The 13466-nt window shown below is 59.4% G+C and overlaps 1 protein-coding gene across 1 annotated transcript in view; it reads left to right on the forward strand.

The window, feature by feature from the left end:
* The window catches only part of LOC308665554 (uncharacterized protein), a gene marked incomplete at its 3' end in the record, with an annotated part of 29067 nt that overhangs the window by 11935 nt on the left and 3666 nt on the right, over positions 1-13466 (forward strand). The window contains exons 13-26 of the mRNA XM_081323614.1: positions 190-350; positions 659-696; positions 1545-1716; positions 2350-2462; positions 2649-2748; positions 2885-3081; positions 3713-3812; positions 6328-6635; positions 6901-7197; positions 7994-8109; positions 11034-11200; positions 11293-11472; positions 11645-11818; positions 13205-13441. Coding sequence (XP_081179740.1) covers positions 190-350; positions 659-696; positions 1545-1716; positions 2350-2462; positions 2649-2748; positions 2885-3081; positions 3713-3812; positions 6328-6635; positions 6901-7197; positions 7994-8109; positions 11034-11200; positions 11293-11472; positions 11645-11818; positions 13205-13441 — 2360 coding nt within the window. The remainder of the gene's footprint in view (positions 1-189; positions 351-658; positions 697-1544; positions 1717-2349; positions 2463-2648; positions 2749-2884; positions 3082-3712; positions 3813-6327; positions 6636-6900; positions 7198-7993; positions 8110-11033; positions 11201-11292; positions 11473-11644; positions 11819-13204; positions 13442-13466) is intronic.

Genomic DNA, 13466 nt, shown 5'->3' on the forward strand with positions numbered 1-13466 from the left:
GGGGAGTGGGCAGCAGAGGCCAGCCTGGCGATTCTGGGGCTGGGCCCAGGGCCACTCTCTCCACTCTCCCCATCTGGCTCTCAGCTGACCGGGGGGGGGGGGGGGGCTGGGCTCACTATCCCAAAGCGACTCCTCCCACCAGGAAGCTCACTCCCCTCCCCCTTCTCTTCCCCCCCCCCTTTGCTCCAGCGTGGCAGATCTGGCAGCCGGGGAGCGGTCGAAGATCTACTTTGAGTTCACTCCTCGGCGCACAGGAGCCATGCAGCTGCACGTGGACTTCTCCTGCAGCAAATTCCACCATGTCAAGAGCTTTGTGCTTATGGAGGTGGCTGCCGCTGCCACCACCGCCGGCACCACCTAGCCCACGCGGAGAGGGGGTGTGGGGAGGGAAGCACCTCCCCTGCGCCCAGGCTGCCATTAAAGCTTTGTCCCAGCAGAAGAGCTGCTGCCGTGCGTTTATTCCAGAGCTTAGAGAAGGCAGGAAGTCAACAGCGGGGTGGGGTGGGGCCACGTGTCCTCCCTTCCAGGCTGGGCTCGGTCCGGTCTGTTTCTGAACCCAGCCTGAGCTACGCTTTTCCTTCCGCTTCGGCCAGCTGGCCGCTTGCTCGGGTGCTGCTGGGAGACGCTCTTCAGGGACCGTCTGGCTGCTTCACTCCAGGGCTGGTGGGTCTGGCCATCCAGACAGGTGGCATCTCGGTAAATACTGGCTGCACAGCCACGGGGGGGGGCACACCTGGGTGCACCCTGCTCTTTTCCCTTTCTCGAGTCTTTTTTTTAAAATTCCCATTTATATCCCGCCCTTCTCCGAAGACTCAGGGCGGCTTACAATCTAAGAAGCACAAATCAATGTGCTTTTCCGCAGTCACCCTTCACGGGGGGGGGGGAGATGGGGCTCTCCTGGAGGAGGGCTCATTAGCAGGGGACCCTTTAGCCTGGGCCCCTGCCTGTCCTGGCCAGAGCCCACCTGCAATTGCACAGGTGCTCCGTCACCGCCAGTTGTGCTCTGGGGGGGGGGGCTTGGGGTGGGGGCTGCTGAGCTTCAGAGCAGTGACTCCCTCGAGGTGTCCCCAAGACTGGCGCAGCGGCTACTGCTTCTTCTTCTGGACTTCCCTGGAAGATTCGCCCCCAGGCCCTGCAGGGGTCAGGGTGAAGTTCAAGAGCTGGGGGGCTGCGGAGGGGCACGCAATAAATGCTCGTCCAAAGTCTTGGCTCAGGGGCCCCGCTTCAGGCCCCCAGAGAGCCCCTTCCCTGAACTGCCATAGTTGCCCTTCTGAGCTTTGGGGAAAAAAATCTAATTAAAAATGTTTAGTAGGCAACTGGATTCCACAAACATTGAGGGGCCCTGTGTGCTCTCTGAGGTGGGTGGTTTTCTTGCAGACATTTCGTGACCCAAATTAGGTAAAATCATCAGTTCTAGTGATGATGATGATGATCATTTGATGATGTTGCCTAGTCTGGGTCATGAAAGACCACCCACCTCAGAGAGCACACAGGACCCCTCATGTCAACCCCGAGATACAGATATTCTCCTTTATTGGCCCCAGAAACATCACTGGGAAGTAGAAACGGTGGGCACCTGCCACTGCGACCTTGTTTGCAAACGCCCCCACCGCTCAAGGAAAAAGAAAAACAAAACGTTTGGAGAGCATCCCAGTGGGAAGAAGCCGGGAGAGGAGAAGCTTCCAGTAAACCGTCAACCCGATGCCTCTCGGCCAGGTTCTCTTCTTCTGCCAAACCCCGCTCGGTCCTCAGGTGGTCCTCAGGAGTTCATGCCTGGAGGGCCAGCAATCCGTTAGGTAGATAACCTGTGCCAGGGTGGCAGAGCCCGGATGGCACATCAGTATCTGGTCATTCAAAATTTGTTTTCCTTTCCTGGTCCTCTTCCGTGGAAGGGAGGAATGGATGTCTGTGCGAGTCCTCGGGCTCCCGAGATGCCTTCGCAGTTCATGCGATGCTGAACGGCCGCAGCTGTTTGTCACAGCGTCGCTCCTCCCTAGAAGAATTAACAGAGATGAGAACAAAAGCCGAATCCTGCTGGATCAGACCGCCCCCCCCCCCCCCCGGTCTATCTGGTCAGCAGCCTGATCTCACAGTGACCAGCAACCACTCAAGGAAGCCCACTCGTCTCCCGGGAGATAATTGCTTTAGAAGTCAGTTTATCACACTCCTGATCCTTGACCCTGGCTTGACAAGCGGATCGGTGTGGTCAGTGCACAGATGCTTTGACCCTCGTAGCCGGACTGTGGGCTGCCTGACCCTCATTTCCCATTCCACAGTCGTTCCTTTTCTTCTTCTGAAAGTTCACAGCCTGCTTTATTTTCCTCTGGGTTTTGCACCTTCCTGTTGCAGCGTCTAATAAATCTTCCTCCTCCCTTCTCGGCCGCGGGGCAGCCATCACTGCTCCGGTCCTTCACTGCGGGTCTGCCAGAACAGTCAAGGACTCCTGCCTCTTCCTCTGCGCGGTGAGAACTGGACGGGTCTCCAGTCCAAGCCGCTGCTCAGGGCAGGATCCTCAGATCACCCCAGCTGCCCAACCGTGGCTGGAAACCCCGCACCACGACCGCGATTCTAGCAGGCTGCCTGCCCCACTGCTTCGCAGCCGCTCCTCCCCGCCCCCCATAACCAGGCTGCTGGTTATTGTCCTCTAGCCCGAGGAGCTGATCGAGACCCCCAAGGACATCAGACGCGGGCAAGGGGCTGGACACGGGAGGCCCTGGCTTCTTTCCCTCCTCATAGCAAAGCGGGGAGGTAAAGAGGGGCTCCGGGCTGCCTCAAAAGCACCAACTGACCTGGCTCACCTCGCAGGCGGGGGAGAAAAAAACAACATCCGGAGGATGAACTACGGAGTTTGCTGGGCTTGCATTTTGCTCCCCCTTCCTCCCAGCCCGATTCCAGGCTGAGCCCACCCAGAACTTCCTGGAGTCGGCTGCCCTCCGCATCCTGGGCTCCCTCCGAGGGCGGCGGCGGCGGCGGCGGCGGCTGCATGATCCCCGCCTGTGGCGCCGCAAGGAGGACGCCGCCTCTCGTTTAAGCAGCAGCTTTCCTTCAACTGCGAACGGCAGCCGCAACTCCCAGCCACGGGTCAGTCCCTGATTTCTCTGCCAGCCTCCCCGTGAAGTCTTGCCTGGCATATGCTGGGCAGCTGGGCTTGCACTGGCAGGTAGGTAGGCAGGCAGGTGGCCAGACTGGAAGCACAGCCTCTCCGCAGCGACTCTTAATTAGCAACCTGCCAAATTGCTGTCTAGCTGCCAAGCTCTGTGCGTGGCCAAACGAGGCCTCTCTCCCCCGCCCCCCCTCCGTCTTCCTGCGCCGGCCCCTTTTCTTCACCTTGTGCGCTGACAGTTGAAGAGCTCCGTTCCTGTCTCGTCCGCCCCCAAATGTCTCTCATCGAGACCCCCTTTTCTGTCTGCTGGACGGCAGCCTTTGCGACCGCGGCTGAGAAAAGGCCCTCCCCGGCCGATCAGAGCATCCGAGGCGGCCCAGGGGAGCCTCCAGCGGCAGTCAAGAGACGGAACAACCATCACCAAGGGAGAGCTAAGCGAGTCACAGCCTCCTCTCCCCCAGGCCTAACAAGTTCGTCGTGTTTTGGGACCTTATTAACAGCCTTAGAGGCAAACAATTCTGGAGCTCTGAATCAGCCAGAAGGGAAGTCGCCTCCCTCACTGCTTTCTTATTCCGAAGCTTTAAACAGCTGCATCTGTTTAACTTGCAGGAAGAGGCAGGAGGCCGACATCAGCCCTGGGCACAGCTTGGGTCTCTCTTCACCCGAGATGCGCTGGAACACGGTCTTTGTGCATGCTGCTATAAGCAGGGTGGGCATTTATTTACTTTATTCATTTATATATTACAATAGAGTAGAGTAGAGTAGAGTAGAGTAGAGTAGAGTAGAGTAGAGTAGAGTAGAGGTAGAAGGCACCTTCGACATCTTCTAGTGCAGCCCCCCCCCCCCAAGCAGTAGAACCTACACAGTCTCACACAGGTGATTGTCCAGTCTTCTTAAAAATCTCCCTCCCTTCCTGCCAGCCAGCCGTGGCTCTGGGTCTCTGCTGGGAGGAGGCCAATGGAGTTTCCACCCCTCCCACCGCCCTGCCCCCACCCTTTCCACCAGTTCAGGCTGGTTTTTCTTAGCAGCTGCTTGAGGAGGCTTTGTGAGCAAACGTTTGTCTGGCAAAGAGTGGAGAAGCACTTTGCCTTCTGCAGCCAAGGGCTCTGGGCTCTCCTGTGCCGGAGAACCTTTGTGACTTCCATCCAAAAGCTCATCTCGGCCCTTCCTGGGCACCAGATCTCCTCTGGCTCAAGGAGGCAGCCCCCACTGTTCCAGCCCCAGCCCCCCAGCCCCTTTCCACCTCTCTTGGGGACCTGGCTGGCTGTGGGTCTGGGGGCACTCAGAAGCGTCTCCAAGGGCTGCGGGGGGGGGGGGGGGGCTGCTCTCCTCTCAGATAAAGTCACTCCGCTGGGCAGATCCTTTGGCAGCGACTAAGATGGGTCTGAGCCCCATTGTCAGAGGAGGTTGACCCTGAGGGAGTGGACATTCTGGCTGTGGGAACGGCCACCCGTGCTCCCGACCCATGGCCCTCCCCCCTGAGTGGGTCCAAGTAGCAGTCAATGCCCTCGGGGGACAGGGTGCTCCTACCTGCCTTGCAGGACTCACCTTCTTCTCCAGAGGCCATCTTTGGACCCAACAGTACTGGACAACCTTTGTCCGGTCCCCAACCTCCCCCCCACTGTTTTTTTAGGGAAGGCTGTTGAGGAGGTGGGGATGCTCAGCTGCCCCAGGGCCCTGGGTGAGCGGATTCTCTGAGCCTTTTCAGTCTGAGTTCAGGCCTGGACAGAGCACCGAAGCAGCTTCAGCTGAACCCTGCAAAGGCAGGGGGGCTCCGGGCTTTGGGCCCCCCAGGGGCAGATGACATGTCCTCTTTTACTCCGGATTGGGTGGTGGTCTCCTGGACTTCGCTGGCATGTTATCTGGGGTCCTGCTGGACTCACAGAGCCCTCAAAGAGCAGGAGGACTTTGCCAGGAGGACTTTGCACAGACTTCTCCTCTGTGCCAACTTCACTCTTTCTGGGCCGGAAGCTTGGCTCATGTCTTGGTCACTGCAACACACTCTCCATGGGACTGCCCTTGAAGACCACTCAGAAATTACCACTGAACCAGTATGCAGAAGGACACACAATGACTGGTGCCCTTAGATTCACCCATGTTATACCCATATTATACCTGTGTAGCGTGAGCTATACCGGCTCCAAGTTTCTTTCCCAATGCAATTCAAGCGGCTTGTTCTTTTCATTCATTCATTCATTCATTTATTCATTCATTCATTCATTCATTCATTCATTCATTCATTCATATTCATTCACTGAAAACATTTATACAGCCTCCAGTCTTATAACAAACTCTGGCTTGTAACAAATATATGCCACGATAACTGGTGATTTGCAGGACTCTTTCTCCCTAAGGACATCTGAACGCTACCAGATCAGGAGGAGGGGGGCAGCAAGCTTCTGGTCCCTCCCCTCACAATGTTGCTCTCCGATGGGACCTTTTCCCTGGCAGCCCCCACCCTATGGAGCACCCTCCCTCCTTTTAACCTTCCAGAAACCGCTTGAGACTTGGCCCTTCCCCCAAGGGCTAGGATAGGGTGGGGTAATTTTAATTATCGGGCGGGGGGTGTCTAATATTTTTCTCTTTAATATCTTGGTTGCAATATTTTATTGTACATAAAAGTGGTTTTTATGTTTTGCTTGGGAGCCGCCCGAAGGGGCGATGCGAAAGTCTGAAATACGCTCCCGGCCGAAGGGCGGGCGGGGCCTCCGGGTCCCCCGGTGTTTGTGTTAGGCACACTCAGCGGCGGGAGTGGCCGCCTGTGGAAAGCCCGGGTCCCCCCGAGTGAGTGAGGCTTCCTGGGCAGCCCCGGCTGCTTTCAACGCCCCGGCTGCATCCTCCCGGTGAATCAGCCGCGCTTCCAAGGGCCGCTTCGTGTGCGCGGCGCGGTCTGGGTCGGGGAGCGGGGCTGGGTGGGGGGAAAAGCCGCCCCCAGGGGAAGGCCAGGAGGCATCGGCAGAGACCGCGGAGCCCGAGAAGCCGAGCAGCCGCTTCCCCGTTAGGTGGGCGGGAAGGGAGCCGCAGGGGTCGGGCTGATTAAAGGCGAGAGCTGAGCCGGGGCTGGCGGGAGGACAATCCCAGCCCGTAGATAGGATGGGTGGGGGGGAGCCCTAAAACCGTAAAAGCCCCCAGAGGCTGTTTCAGGGACCGCGGGCGAGCGACCGCCAAGCCCGAAGGTTCTGGGTGAACATTCCGGGAAGCCGCTCCAGGCGGGTCCCGCTCAGAGGCGGTTGGGCTCTCGACGGAGGCAGCTGACCGGGCGCTGCTTTTCCTGCCTCAATTATCCCCCGGCCCTCCGGCTGCCTCCACCCCGGGGCAGCTCGGGTTGGCTCCGCGGGCGGCCCGGGCAGTTCCCCCGGGGGACCCCGAGATTGAGCACCCTCCAGCTGGGGCCACGCTTGGCCCCGGTTCCGGGTATTTTCACGCCGGCCCCGCTCAGCCCCTGCTCTGCTGGCCGCCCGCTGCGCTCTCTTCCAGCTACCCGGGAATGGGGCGGCCGGGCCCGGATCACCTGAGGTCCAAGAAGCGCTCCGTGGGCTCCGTCTCGGGCGCCGCTCAGCCTGGCCCCTTCCGTTTGGGGAGGCCCACGCCCAGTCGGCGTCTGCCGGGCCTTCCTCCTCCTCCTCCTCCTCCTCCTCCGCAGCCCTGAATCAGCTGCGCTCCGAGGGAAGCCGATGGACGGGATCGGGGTTCTGTGGCGGTTCCGCAGTACTGCAGAATGTATCCTCCCCTTCCTGCTCTGCAACTTCGGCAGCCTCGGGCGCCAGGGTGCCCCCCTTGCCCTCCCCCCTTCCCAGGCTGCAGTCCCCTCCCCTTGGCAGCCCCCGCTGCAGCTGGAAGCAGGGCTGCTCTTCGCGCCTGATGCTATTTGGGATGGGCGCCGCCATTTTGCTTTTGCCCCTCAGTCCAGCTTTGGGCACAACCACAAACGCACCCGTGTGCAATTCCGTGACCATGGGGCACTGCCCAATAGCGGGCCCCATTTCCCTTCTCAAGAGGGCAGGGAAGGAGCCCTCTGCCTCTGCCCATCAACACCGGGACGTCTGCACCACTTTCTCCAGACAAACCGATTTATTGAGTTCTCTTATTTGTGTGTATGTATCACCTGTGGAGGCCGCCCATCTCACTCGGGAGCGACTCTGGCGGTCTGCAATTAAACATTAGTTACACTCTCTTTGGCTTCCTTTTTACTTGGTGGTTATTTTTGGACTCAGCCTGAGGTTTAGGCTTTCTGCCCTTCCTGGAGATGCCTTGGCTCCCTTCCCTCCGCTCATGAAGAGAGCTCTGGGTCAAACGTGTCCAGGCCAGGGGAAGGGACAGTCCCAGTCTCTGCTGCCCTGGTCGGAGCCCCCCTGGAGTTGTGTGTGCAGCCCTGGTCTGCACGATGCGGAAGGGATGCTGAGGAGAGCCACAGAGACAGGTGGGACTTGAGCCCTACGAAGACAGGCAAAGAGGATCTGCTCTGCCGAGGTCGAGGATTATGGAAAGAGGACACACGGCAGCTCTGCCCCCTCCCCACCCACAAAACTCACCAGGGGGGAGGGTCTGTGATCATCCTCTGTGGTGGCTGAGGGGAGACCCTGGTGGCAGCGTCCACCCCCAACTAAGGAGAGGTGCCTGTCCTGGAGAATTTTGTTGGGAAAGCTCAGGAGTCCACGTGGGGAGGGGTCCATCTCTGGAGGGCCTCAAAGAAAGACTGGCCAGTCATTGGTCTGGGGCGAACTGAAGATGCCGAAGACCTGTGGGATTCTGTGGATTCACATAGGCCTCTTTCTCCACAGAATCCTGAAAAACAGGAAGGAGGAAGGGGTCAGATTCCCCCCAGCCCCACTTTTTGCATCCCAAGGGCCTCAGCCCCTGCTCGGGACCCTCCTCTCTACTCCCTGCCAGCCAGTAGCCCTTTCACAGCAGGCCCAGCCTGCCCAGGAGGGGTTGTGGCACCGGCCAGCGGCCACAGCGCAGGGCGATCCAAGGGCACAGCAAAGCCCACTCTACAGTCGCTGCAGGTGGGCACCTTTCATCCGGCCCAGGGAAACCTCCAGGACGATTCCTGAGACAGGGTCCAGCCCATACCAGACACTGCCCGCCCCCCCATCCCAGCCGAAAGTGCTGAAGAGGACAAGGGAAGGCCCGGCCAGCCAGAGGGAGCCGAGTGAAGGGTGACTCGCCAGCCAGCCGGCCAGCCACAGTTCCAAGGCTGCTGCTGCTGCTGCTATGCCCTTGGCCTACATCTGGGCTGGGAGGAGAAGAGCCGGACGGAGGAGCTGGGCTGCCCACCTGCAGAAGGCTTAGAGATGCCAGCAGCCCCTGTGTTGGTCTTCCCATGCCTGCTCTCCCTCCCCCCCCTTCTGATCTCTGCTTGCCAGGGAACAGTGGGGCCGGCAGCTGGGGCAGGGAGCGATACACAGGACTGCACCCAGCATCACAGAACCCCACGCAGGGGTCAGACCCAGACCCTCCCTCCCTTGTGCCCACCTACTGCGAGGGGGGGCCCACACATCTATCTCCAGACGGCTGGCTCCGGGGCAAGTGTCAAGCAGGAGCCTGCTGTGCCCAAGGAGCCACAAGCCACGAGCCGGGACACCTGAGTCAGTGGCTCTCGCTCAGGGCCGGCCAGGCCAGGCCATTTGCTGAGCTTCGGCAGCCTTCCCTCAACCCAGGGAAGCCGAGGAGGGGAAGCCCAGGAAAGTCCTGGGAGGGGGAGATTTGTTACCTTTTGACCTGCTAACCATTTATCACCAGCAGCCTGGATGATCTGGTGCTACTGTCTGGGTTGCAGGGAAGGGGGAAGAAGCCCAGAAACTGTGTGGGAAGGATGGGTCAGCCTCCTGGCAAACGCCACCCAGCTGAAATACTGTAGGTGTACAGTGATGCCCATTGGGGCACCCCCCCCCAAAACCTCAAGTCTGCACTGTTGGGTCTGAGTCCCCTGAATTTGGGGTCCCTGGTGCTCTCTGAGCTTGGTTGGTTTCTTGCAGACATTTCATGACCCGATTAGGTAACATCCGTGTAAGCGTAGGGTTTTCTCCGTTTATATTCAGTATAAATATAAACCTGCCTTTATTGGTGGTGGGTGTAGTGTTCTCTTTGGCGGTTCTTTATTAAGATATTGCTCGTCTGGTGTTCAAGCCGGCTTCTCTGGATCTGGGCCACTAATTAGGATTGTTCTTTTTGTTTCTTTGTTCCCTTCTTAGCTTTCCTATATTCTCTGACGTATAAATCTGCTTTATCTCTATGTTATCTAGGGATGACTGATTTGTCTAAATGCCAAGTTTCCAGGAATTTCCTGGCATTTTTGGATTTGGCTTGGTCTAGGATGCTTTCTCCCCAGGGGTGGGGTGGGGGGAATGTGGCTGTCCGTATGTGTGGGGAGATTAAGGAGTGTTCATCGGATCTTCTCTTCCGGCTGCTGGTTTTCCTTCGGGGGTGAGCCCTGCCCCTCCTCCGCCCGTCTCTCCTGCATCGCAGCCGCTTCAGCCCTTTACACGCATGTTGCGGGTGACCCTGTTTTTTTCTCCCCTTGGGCTGCTGGGGGTTCGGGTTTAGGTAAGGTGCTTTGAAGGGCTTTAACTGGTTTGTGTGCTATAGCCAGTGCTTTTTTGGTAAAAGAAAAAGGTGCCGGAACTCCGTTCTGAGCATTCTATGAGCAAAAAAGCCCTGGCCATAGCGATGTTTTGTAGTGATGGCGCAGCAGTTGGTTATTTCTGAGTTGTTTTTCTTCTGGAACTAACGCCCCCTCCTGGGAGAGAACTCCATGAAGAGGTCACCGTTTGTGGCGGCCCTGAAAAAGGCCCACTCTGGGGTGGAAAGGGGCTGGCCTGACTCCACCAGCATCACGCCCCCCCCCAGCACACTCTGGGGGCTTCGGCCTTCCCCCAGACCAGGTGAGAACATCTGGAGCTTGGGAAAGGGGTGATGGGGGAATGCAATCCAGATGCAAAAATTCCTGCAGATGGAGGGGGAGCTTCTGTCCTTTCCAAGGGCTTCCCCCCCCTCAGAAATGCTTCTCACTGGGAGGGGGGGCAGAAGCTGCTTCTAAAGCTGAACCAAGAGAGAAGGGTTTGAACATCCCAGCCCCACCCACACTGGCGGGGCAAGCCTCTGTAGGGGAACAGGGAGGCAAGCCCACCCTGCCTGGTGCTGATGACGCCCCCTAGCTGTGCTGAGGGGGAAGGGTCTTCTCTCCCCCTCCCCTCCCCCAGTTGTGAAAGGCTCCTGCTCAGAACTCAAGCTGCCCAGAGAGGCTGAAGGCTCTCTGGAGGGGTCTGACCGGGAGACCCCATTCTGGGGGGGAGGGGAGTGATAAGGGGGCAGGCAGATGGGGCAGAGTTGAGAGCTAGAGAAGGCAGGATGGAGCAGCGACTGGACTGAGGGGCTTGTGGTTGGAAGGGCCCAGTGGCATCAGGAGCAACTCCAACTGGAGTGGGAGAATGGCCATTTTTTTTTTCAAACGCTGATGTCCTCCCCCGCTTCATCCCTTGCACTTGTTTTGATCTGTCCTTTCATCAAGATGGCAGGACCACTCGGGGGGCCAGAAGGAGCAGCTCACTGGGGTGGGTGGGTAGTTGGGGCTGCCCCCAGGTGAGCAGTGGCAGGAGGGGGAGATGGGGTCTTGTGGATCCACCAGATCAGGCTGTCTGGTGGGGGGAAGGCCAACCAAGCTGAGGTGTCCCCAGTGCGAGGAAGGGCCCGAAGCATCCCGAGGCTCCTGAGGCCACTTTAGGGGCCACGGCCCAAAGGCCACAGGGAGCCACAGCCTGGACTGACACAGAGGCTCCTCACCAGCCTGGTTCGCCCACAGGGAGGGAGGGAGGGAGGGCACACACAACTCTTAATTGTGCCCCCCCCCTTAGGTCCCTGGGCTTCCTCTATCCCACACAAAGTGTGTTGACGTGCCTTTTCAGCAAGTGTGAACTGCGCCCACGCCCAGGCGGCTCTTGGGTGGGAGCTGCTGTGCCAGCAAGTTGGTGACGGAGCAGGAAGGTAAATGGGCCATGCCCAGAGTGCCACGCCTGGAGCCTCCTTGGCTCCTGCCAGATGCCGCCTGCAGGCATCCGCCAGAAGAGCCCGGCAGCAGCAGGAGCAGCATGGCTGGAGGTAGGGAGGCTCGGGGCAGACGGAGGGGCAGCGGTGGGGAAGGGAGCCCAGCTCTGCCCCAGGGCCCCTCACTCCCCACTCTGCCCCCACAGAGCTGCAGCTAGCCTTTGTGGACTGGCATGGCCCGGAGAACACCCATGGGCACCATACGGCCGAGATGAGCAGCGGGCAGCTGGTCGTGCGGAGGGGGCAGCCCTTCACCCTCACCCTCCACTTCCACTCCAGGAACTACGAGCCGGGGTTTGATTCCCTGCACCTGGTTGCAGAGACAGGTAACGGGGAGAGGGGGGAACCCCAGGCCAGGCACCGACGCAACGCCGGTGTTCCAGTCCAAGAGAGTTGCTGCTTCCCCACCGAGACCCTGCCGCAGGGGCTTCTCCTCCTCCTGGGGAACCGGGTCTCCCTCCATCTCCCCACTTTTAAGCCACCCCCCCATGGACCAAGTGGCACAAAAGCTGCTTCCGCTGATGGCCGTCTGGGTCCAGAAGTGTGTGGTGGGGGCTGTTGGGAGTGGCAGCCGGTGGGTGGTGCCTCCGCCCACGTCAAGCCCCCGGGCAGAGTCTCTTCCAGGAGCAGGGAGCGAAGGCTTCCTACTGGTGGCCGGGCTCTGCCTAGCAGGTCCAGGGGAAACTGACCGACTCCAAGCTGAGTAGGCTGCACAGAAGCTGTGTGACCGTGTCGGTGGAGGGGGAGTGAGGAAGCCTGCTCAGGAATAGGCAGCGGGGACTACCTACTGAGCGTGGCCAGGACTCAGCTCTGCACACCGAAGGCGACAACCAGAGGATCGCTTGAGCAGAAACTCTGAGGAAGGGCTGGCCGGATCAGCCACCCGCGCCTTGCCGGCAGAAGACCTCACCGAGGGATCTGGTCTGGCTCCCTTGGGGGGAGATGGGACGGGAGGTCACAGAGGCCTAAAAGGGGTTCACGCTTGGTGGACTCACGCGCCAACAGCAGCCCCAAACAGTCCTCCCTCGGACAACACTGGGGCCGCCTGTCACCCAAGTGCGTCTCCCAGAATCGAGGTGTTTCTCTTAGCTCAGGGTGAGCGGTGGAGTCTGGCAGCCTCTGGGCTTTGCTGGCAGATGTTTCCTTACCCGATCAGAACCTCTTCGGGGCTTCTTCTCTCGTGGTACAAATAAACCCTCTTGTACAAATATGGTTTCTTTGTCTGGCTCTCTCCACCCCACCCTTAGCTGAGCCCCAATTTGGCAAGCGTCAGTGTTGATTTATATTGGATGTGGCAAACCCATCAAGCTGCGGATTGGGGAATTCCTCAGGTGGCTGTGATTTGGGGCAGGAGGGGGGGCTCTTCCCGCTCCCTGTAGTGACCATTCCTGGGCAATGGCCAGAATGCCCCCACCTACCATGTGTCTCTGGCGGTTGCCATGGTTCTTATTTTTACCTGGGGCCTGTAAGGTTGCCCCTACTTTCCTGAGGCTGAGGGGGACATGTCATCTTGGGTCAGCCATCCCATGGCAATAACTCAGATTAGGACCAAGGAAGGAATTTCCCAATTTTGACCCTGACACCGCAGCAGTGGCAGTGCTGCCAACTCGGAATAGGGGGGTGCTCAATTCAAGGGCTGAGGAAGAAAGAAGGGCAGAGGCCACTGGCTACTCCTTGGGTGCAGGTAGAGGCCCCCCTTGATCGGTACTAGGCAGAGCCGGTCAACGGAATGCTGCCCATCCAGCCGGGCTGGTCTGGCTGGCTGGCTGGCTGCCCTCTGGGGCACAAAGGTCCCTCCCCCAGCGTGAAACGGGCTGAGCTTAGAGGAGCATCTGAGTCTCTCTTTGCTTAACAGTTCCTGGGCTCCCCCCCCCCGGACTTCCCCTGATGGGGGGGCTGCCCTCAGATGGCATGGCAAGCTTGGCCCATACGAGCAGCGAGAGAGACGGCTCCAGGCGCTTTGTGAGCCCAGCCCAAGTGGGCTCCCATGCCCATCTTCCTCCAGAGTGCAAACAGAAGAGGACTCCACTGGTGGCCCCTTCTCCCCCCCCCCCTCAGGGCCAGGGCCGGAGAGGGCCATCTTCCTGGTGAGTCTGAGCCAGCCGCACAGCAGGGAGGCCTGGAGAGCAAGCGCAGTGCCCAGTGGCCCCCAGTCCACGGATGTCGCCATCTCGGCTCCTGCAGAGGCCCCCATCGGGCAGTACCAGCTGAACGTCCACTTTGACTCCGGCCAGGGCGCGTCTTCCTCCTACGAGCTGGGCGAGATCCTCCTCCTCTTCAATGCCTGGTGTCCAGGTACTGGGACTGCTTCCTCCACTGC

Source organism: Vipera berus (assembly GCF_964194415.1).
Source record: "Vipera berus genome assembly, chromosome: 3".
Lineage (NCBI taxonomy): Eukaryota > Metazoa > Chordata > Lepidosauria > Squamata > Viperidae > Vipera > Vipera berus.